Raw genomic sequence first — 8,826 nt, forward strand, 5'->3', positions numbered from 1 at the left:
TATCTATCTATCTATCTATCTATCTATCTATCATCTATCTATCTATCTATCATCTATCTATCTATCTATCTATCTATCTATCTATCTATCTATCTGTATACCATCATTTATCTATCATCTGCCTGTCTGCCCGTCCATCTGTCCATTCGTCTGTCTGTTTGTCTGTCTGTTGAGACAGGGTCTCACTATGTAACTGGCCTGGAACTCACTATGTAGACCAGGTTGGCTTTGAACTCATAGAAATCCTCCTGCCTCTGCCTTAGGAGTGCTGGGATTATAAAGGATGTACCTCCATGGCCAGTCTCTTACTCTTTTTATAACTTCTGTCCCCTGCAAGAACTATCTGAGATCAGGCTTGTTCTTCTGAGGGAGGGGCTCTTTATCTAATCACCTGGACTTAGTCCCCACCTCTGAAAGGCTCCATCCCCTGCACACTCCCACACTAGAGACCAGAACATGAGTCACTGGGAGACAACATCAAGCCTTACCCAAAGTCAGAGTGCTTTGTGATCAGTGCCTGTGCAAGATGTCTCTCATTCATCTTTGGTTATAGATCTGGAAAGCGTATCTCTGTTTATTCATGTGCATGTGTGTACACATGTATGTGCAGTGGTGCGTGTGTGCATATGTGCATGTATGCTGGCCTCTTAACTCATTGTGGAGCTGAGGAAGACCTTGAATTTCTAATGCTCCTGCTTCCACCTTCCAAGCTGGCATGGCATTTGTGCACTGCATGCTATCTCCAGTCCCTAGAGGGGCGCTTTTAAGTGCAAACAGCAATTGCGTGCCTGGCTGCCCAGATGCAGTTCACATTGGATTTCATACTGAATTTCCAGTTGCATGCAGCCACCACAGAAAAGACATACAGTCCTGTTCCATCAGGTCCTGACTAGATAGTCACTCTATTCTGTGTCTTCTGCATAACCTTTCCCTCTTTAAGAATGTTTTTCTGTCCCCCCCACCCCCACCCCTGCTCAGGTCTACTAATCTTGACCTCAGAGGAGGACTGTATCTCTAGACAAACACTGTATGGGTGGGGAGTGTTACCAGCCAGCAGCGAGAAGGCTCTTGGTGACCCGATAGCTCTCTGGTCCCCCCAAACCCACTATGCTTCCTGATGCCACTGCCAAGCCTTTGTTTCTGCTGGCTCTGTGACCTGGGCTGCCTGTGCTGAGGTCAAACACTCTGTGTTCCTGGGCTCATTCGTTCAGACAGGACTGTCCTGGCCTGTCGGTGCACATCCCTGCCCTCTCCCCACCCTGTCCTCGCCTGGTTATAAGCATCACTTTGCATCTGACAACAAGCTGTGACCCTAACCCATGAGAAGCACTTATTGTGTTGTAGCTTGAGTGTGTCCCCCAAACGCTCCCGTGCTGCAAACTTAACCTTCAGATTCACTCACAGAGTTTGCAGGTGGGTCTCTGGGAGAAAACTCGCATTAGATGAGGTCGTGAGGCAGCTCCCATGGTGACACCAGTGACCCTCTAGTACACTTGCTATCTCACCATGTGGCACAGCACAGGACCTTGTCAGTGATGTCATGCTGTTGTAACTTCCAACCTATAAAACCATGAACCCTGTCTGTGTCCACTCTGTGAACCACAGCAAAATGTACCAAAGCACCCGAACCCTGCCACACGTGCCCTGCATCTTAGTGGGCTATTTGTGAACCTGAACTCTGAAGCCCTGAATCTCTAAAGTGACCTTCAGCAAGTAGCCCTCTAAGCCTTGGTGGCTGCATCTGTGTGCCAGGGAGAACAGCTCTGTCGAGCCCAGAGTTGTATTGTCAGGACAGGATTGGTCTGTATGCCAACAGGCTCCTGAAGAAGCTTCCCATTGCTGGCCTAGAGAAGGTCTGGTGCAGATCTGGCAAGAGCCAGGTGCTGGCACTGTATAGGTCAGGGGTCAACCAGGAAAGGACCTGGTGCTGGCCCCTCGAGGGCTAGTCAATGATGAGAGTGCTCCTCTTTTCCAGAGCTGGATCGAGGCCTCACTGAACCCCAGATTCAGGTCGTATGCCGCCAGATGTTAGAGGCTCTCAACTTCCTGCACGGCAAGAGGATCATCCACCGAGACCTGAAAGCTGGCAACGTGCTTATGACCCTTGAGGGGGACATCAGGCTGGGTAAGAAGGGCTCGAGGGACAAGCAGTGTCTGAGTGCAGGTGTCCTGGTGGATGGTGCTACCTGGCTGGTGCAGCTGAAGGGGGTGGGACCTGCATCTGGAAGCGAGCGTGGGGTCCTCACACACACAGCCACCCCGACAGCCTCCAAGGTACCATCAGTTCTCACTGCATCCTTGGACCGCAAGCTCCTCTCGTGCTTCTCAACCAGGGTCAGGGGACATTTGGCAGCATGGAGACAACTGGGGGTGAAGGTGTTGCTTGAATCTTGTGAGTAGAGGTTGGGGCCAGCACCCTGTGGAATACACAACAGCCATGATGCCAGAGCCTGGTCCGAGCTTCCAGTGTGACAGACTCCAGCAGGAGAGCCTCTGTATCTGAGCACTTTTACCCACTCAGCCATCTTGCTGTTTCCCCCCTAAATATTTTCAAAACACAATTGATCAAATCCACAGATACACCCATGAGTGTGATAGAAGGTAAACTGAGTACCAAAACTGATTGCTTTCTTTCTTTAAAGATTTATTTATTATATATAAGTACACTGTAGCTGTCTTTAGACACACCAGAAGAGGGCATTAGATCCCATTACAGATGGTTGTGAGCCACCATGTGATTGCTGGGAATTGAACTCAGGACCTCTGGAGGAGCAGTCAGTGCTTTTAACCACTGAGCCATCTCTCCAGCCCCAAAACTGATTTCTTATTCTCCCATTTCTTTGTATTCTTTGTAAGATTCTAGCTAACTACCACATGTGTACTCTCCGTCCCCGCCGTTTCTCAGTGGTGTGGCTCTGTGAGCCTCTCGTCTCTCTTTCTGCACCATTAAGTATCGTTCCTGTGAGTCTGCCATTTGACAGACAACACATGTGTATCACACAATCCACCAGCACAGGAGGGGTCAAAGCAGAGAGCCTGGAAGTGCCTCCAACTTCCTTACCTGGGCACGTCCATCACATTGGTCCAGGGCCTCTCAGCGCTTGTGTGTGCATCCTAGTGTCTGCTGGACTCAGGGTGCAGGAGGGTGGAGAGAGCCCATACTGCATGGGGTGGCACCCTGGTTCCGACTCACTTGATAGCACTCAGCTCCACTGCCCAGTAATGTCAGATACCAGTTCTCTGCAGCATCCCCCGTTCCTAACCTTACCCCTCCCTCCAACATAGACATGTCAGCCTTTTTATTTCCTCTAGTGGGTGCCTTGGTTTTAGGGACATAGGAGAAGCTGTGCTGTAGAGCCTCTGTGAGCACTGTGGGGGTGATGTGAGGGTGGAGGCAGAGGGGCCCTGTCAGTCAGAAGTGTGCTCTGCAACATTTGGCAGAGGGCTCAAAGAGGCCCTGGGACACACAGCAAGCAAGAACAGAGCCAGGGTTCTTTCAGACTTGGAATTGTTTGAGGTTTCTCTGACTACCCTCACATCTCTGTACAGCTCAGAGCTTCCTGAGAGAATTGCTTGGCAATTCTTTCTCCCAGGAAGGCCACAGGAGATGAGACCATGCACATGCCCTGTGAGAGAAGAAGAGGAGAACTGTAAAGTGGGGGGAGCCAGACTCAGAGGAGCCTGGTTCAGATCCTGGCTCTGCCACTTGTGTTGTGTGGTCCAACTGAGTGTTAGTGGTTTAGGACCTAGCTCTTACTAGCAGTGCAGCTCTACCAGTGGATCCTTCTGGAAATGACAGCAGTGTCATATGGGTGGGCACTAGGTATGCACTCTAGCCTTGTGGTGAGTATTTGCTGCTGTCTTGGGTGTCCTTCCTCTAAGGCTCCCCCCTCCCCAACCCCCTCCCCCATCCCCGTCGTCAAGTCTGACATGGCTCCAGCTGCCCTCTTCTGGACTAACAGTTGGATTGTGTTTGTGCAGAAAGAAAATCTGTAGGCTTAGGACACTGGGGGATTGGCAGGGCGTGGCCTCTGGAACTAGAGGATCTGCATTGCCCCAGAAGAGTCAGGTCACCTACCCATTTTGAGCCTGGTTTTCCACACTCAGAGGGCTGGCTGCCTCCTGACCAGGGGTGACTTTCACCCTATTGGCCCTGCACATAGGGAGGATCAGCACACAAGTGGCCTCTGTCCTGGCGGACCGCAGGTAGAGTCCAGGCTGAGCATGATTGGCAGACTAAACTGGACTCTCCCCTCTGCCTGCCCACTCCACCTCACAGCAGATGTGTGGTGATGCCAGCTCTCCCTAGCTCATGCCTACAGGGACAGCTCTGCTGGTGAGGTACAGGGCCTACTCTCCCGAGTCTTAGAAGATTTTGACAAGATCTAGTTCTACATATCCTATGACATCCACAAGATATGCTAGAAACCATTGGAGGCCGCGTTGTCAGTAATGCTAGTGAAGGGCTCTGATTGGCCCAGCCTGGCTCAGCTGACTGGTCTCTGCCTGTAAGGAGTGCGTGCTGTAATTGGTCCAGCTTGTAGGCCTCTGGCATGGAGGGAAGGGCCGGGGGCTCAATGCGGAAGTCCTCCTTCCTTTCTGTGTTAGTGTGGTGGGCAAGATGGCATTTTCAGAGGAAGAGAGCATTAGGCCAGAGAAACAAGTCATTGTTCTCGGCCTGTGAGAATCATGTAGGAATGAGGGGGGCGGCTCAGGAAGCCAGCTCAGAAGGCTGCTTTTGCAGTTGAGGTTTGGGGTGATGAGGGGAGACGAGAGGCAAAAACAAACAAACAAATACATGCAGCAATGAGGAGCTGAAGATAGCGGCGAGCCCCTGAGCAAACAGGCTTTGTTAATGGGCCACATATAGTTGCCCCAGGCCTACAGAAAATAAAATAGAAAGCTTGTCTTGATAAGGATGGTCCTTCCGTTTCATGGCTGCCTAACAAGGGCTTGAGGAAACTGAGGCCCAGAAGAGTGGAGCAGTGTGTCCGTGGTCAAGTTAGCATCCTGTCCCCTCTCTGCCTGGTATTGTTGCTACCCTGACACCCTCGAGGAGGGCAGATCATCCTGTAATTAGGAAAGCCTCCTGCTAATGAGTCCAGCTGGGCCACTGGCTGCTGCTACCCTATCGGGGAATCCTGAGGGAGTGGGCCCCAGGGAGCCCTGGGCAGGGCCAGAGCCTCCCCTCCCCTCCTCCCACCCCTGGCCCAGCAAGTCATAGCCTTTTCTAGACCTGCTTTCCTGTGGACCCATGAGGGGCCTGACTACTGTTATATGGTTTTGGAAGGGACAGTTTACACCGTGCTGTATGGCGAGAGCCTCCCGGGGACGGAGCCAGGTTGTTATTGGGGGAAGAGGGAGTTTCCTTATCCCTACCGAACACCTTTATCCTCTCTATCCTCCCTGGCTTCCGAGGGGAAGCTGTTGTATCTTGTGCCTGTGTCGATCACCTCAGGGCATAGGAACAGAACTTGTGTATCTTCAAACATTTCAACTTAACTGTTTTCCAGTGTGTGCGGGAAATGTTTTTATCCTCAAGAAAAGATATTTATCCGTGTATAAAAACTACTCCCAGTGTCTGGAACTAGTCGTACTTGCCTTTAATCCCAGGCAGAGTTAGAAGCCAGCCTGGTCTACATAGAAAGTTATAGGCCAGCCAGGGCTATGTAGTGAGGTCTTTAAGGAAGAGATGGGGCCGGGCCAGGGAGGGGCGCCCATGCATGAACCTCAAGATATTTATCATTACACCATTGGTAGTGAAGTCAGAAACGGCGCATGTGTGGATCCAGGGAAAACTAGTATCTATGTATTTTTGTTCAGTTTTATATTTGTGTGGTGCTGGGACTCAAGCCGAGAGCATGCTGGGTAGAGGAAAACACTTTCAATTAATGGTAGCCCTTGCTGCTAGACTGTTTTTTTAAATATGTGTATTTTTTAAAAAAATTTTTAATGGGAACACAAGAAGTACACACATTTACGTGGTGCGGGGGTGACACGAACGGACCATGCGGCTGTTGTGGCCCCCTCAGCTGCTTGCTGTTTCTTAAAAGAATGTTTAAAATCCATATGATTGGGCTGGAGGGATGGCTCAGAGATTAAGAGTATTGATTGCTCTTCCAAAGGTCCTGAGTTCAATTCCCGGCGACCACATGGTGGCTCACAGCCATCTGTAATGAGATCTGACACCCTTTTCTGGTGTGTCTGAAGACAGGTACAGTATACTTACATATAATAAATAAATAAATCTTTTTTAAAAATGCATATGATTTTGAGGCAGTCAGTTATTGTCCCTACCTTAAAACATCTGCAGCTCCACTGGGCACCCACCCTTATCCCTCTTCCCTCCTGGTCCTCCCAGTTCCCTTCACCTCACCCTGCTCACCCATCCTAGCTCCCAGCTCCCCTCCCTGCTCCTCCTACTCATCCTGTCTCCCTCCCCGTCTCTCTCACTCTACTTCTGGAAGATCCTCAGGTAAGTTGCAGATGTTGTCTTTTCTGTGCTTGACAGAAAGTTCTCAACTGCCCTTTAAAGTCACACCAGACCCGCCAATTTCCCTGTATCCTGCAGTGTTGCTCGCGGGCACCATTATTTCATATACATGCAAAACAGGTTACCTGTGGAAGCTCTGGCCTGGGTATTAAGTGTGTCATATCATGTTGCCAGCCAGCCAGCCATTCCAGGAGTGTGCCAGCTTCTGGCTCCTGGAGCCTCCTGTTGAGAGTCGATGGGCCACGGGGTTTCATTTAGCTCACACTTTCCTCAGCTCCTTCCCCTCTATCCTAGCATTCACACACACACACACACACACACACACACCAGCTGATTGCAGAGTCTTCCTTCACCACATCCTGTGTTTTACATGAGAGAGAGAGAGAGAGAGAGAGAGAGAGAGAGAGAGAACACCCTAATAGCATTGCTAGATGTGTTTCTGTTTTCTAAACTGCGAAAACGGTGCTCTCTGTCAAGAATGGTGTAAAGAAGAAAGAGCCTCTGTGCTCTGTCCCCACCAACATCCCGCGCCTGGGGAGCTGAGCAATGTGAGCTTTGGGGTGCAGCTGAGCTTGGGGAAGCAGGTACACTTAGTATGCAGAGGTTGGTGTTTAAATGCAGCTGGGATGATGCTATGTGTGCTGTCTGTCTCAGAGTGTTATGGGTAAACTTCTGGTCAGGTCTGTCCAGGCACAGCCTTGTTCCTTTTTTAGGAACATAGCCCAGGCACTGCATAACTTAACCACTTGTCTCTGAGCTCCAGCAGTGAGTTCCGTGGCTTCCAGTTTGCCATTCTTCTGAACGCTGCTTCTGGAAGCATCAGCTTGTATTCTAAATCTGTTTGTAGACATCTGTGGCCTGGGCCAGGGTTACTGTGCACAGTGGGGCATCTGCTCCTGCCTATCCTGGTGACCTGAGTTCTATCTCCAGGGTCTCTGTGGTGGAAAGGAAAGAACTGACCTCTTCAAGCTTGTCTTCTGACCTCCACATGCATGCTATGGCACTTGCCCTCCCCCACATAAAGATAAAAATAATAAAAATGTAATAGAAAAAGTGGAGCAGGATGGCTCAGTGGTTAGGAGCAAACATTTGCTTCTCTTGCCGAAGACTGATGCAATTCACAGTACTCACCTGGTGGCTCCCCCGACGCCTGTAACTTTAGTCCCAGGGGGTGGCCTTCTCACTCCAGAGGCACTGGGCATTCAGGGGTGCACATATAGACATGCTGCCAATCACTCATACATAGAAAATAAAATAAAAAGGCCAAGCATCCAGTAGTCCCTGCTTATCTATAGGGACACAGTCTAAGGGCCACAGTGGGCACCTGACAGTATTGTTGGTTCAGAACCCTCACATAGTATCCTCACATTGCTGGTGGCAAAGTTTAGTTTATAAGCTACACATGTAAAAGATTAACAACAATATTTAGTAGTAAAACAAGAACTATAATAATGTACTCTAATGGATATTATTTAAGATGTATGACTTCTAGAACATGCCATGCAATAGTTCCAGACTGGAGTGGACAGCAGGTGGGGCTGGGCTGTGTGAGCAAAGACTTTTCAGCAAAATCTGTATGCTCCCTTAGCTGTGGCTGTGCCTCCTTAGCTATGGCTGTGCTCCCTTAGCTGTGACAGTGCTCCCTTAGCTGTGACAGTGCCTCCTTAGCTGTGACAGTGCTCACTTAGCTGTGGCTGTGCTCCTTTAGCTGTGGCTGTGCCCCCTTAGCTGTGATAGTGCTCCCTTAGCTGTGACAGTGCTCCTTAGCTGTGGCTGTGCTCCTTAGCTATGGCTGTGCTCCCTTAGCTGTGACAGTGCTCCTTTAGCTATGGCTGTGCCTCCTTAGCTATGGCTGTGCTCCCTTAGCTGTGATAGTGCTCCCTTAGCTGTGATAGTGCTCCCTTAGCTGTGACAGTGCTCCTTAGCTGTGGCTGTGCCCCCTTAGCTGTGACAGTGCTCCCTTAGCTGTGACAGTGCTCCTTAGCTGTGGCTGTGCTCCTTAGCTATGGCTGTGCTCCCTTAGCTGTGACAGTGCTCCCTTAGCTGTGGCTGTGCCTCCTTAGCTATGGCTGTGCTCCCTTAGCTGTGACAGTGCTCCTTTAGCTATGGCTGTGCTCCTTTAACTGTGGCTGTGCTCCCTTAGCTGTGACAGTGCTCCCTTAGCTGTGACTATGAGAATATTCCCTCAACTAACTGGTTGGGTTTCTTGCTCCAGGAGTGTTGTCAGGGCTAGCTGTGGGCTGAGCAAAAAACTTCTCTACAGAAGTTTCAGTCTGCTGGGCGTGGTAGTGCACGCCTTTAATCCCAGCACTTGGGAGGCAGAGGCAGGCGGA

General features: G+C 50.3%; 1 protein-coding gene across 1 annotated transcript in view; it reads left to right on the plus strand.

Annotated features, from left to right (window-relative positions):
- Stk10 (serine/threonine kinase 10) overlaps nt 1-8,826 on the plus strand; it is a 93,096-nt gene that overhangs the window by 44,265 nt on the left and 40,005 nt on the right. The window contains exon 4 of the mRNA XM_021176958.2: nt 1,976-2,125. Coding sequence (XP_021032617.1) covers nt 1,976-2,125 — 150 coding nt within the window. The remainder of the gene's footprint in view (nt 1-1,975; nt 2,126-8,826) is intronic.

Source organism: Mus caroli, chromosome 11 (assembly GCF_900094665.2).
Source record: "Mus caroli chromosome 11, CAROLI_EIJ_v1.1, whole genome shotgun sequence".
In the NCBI taxonomy this organism is placed as follows: domain Eukaryota; kingdom Metazoa; phylum Chordata; class Mammalia; order Rodentia; family Muridae; genus Mus; species Mus caroli.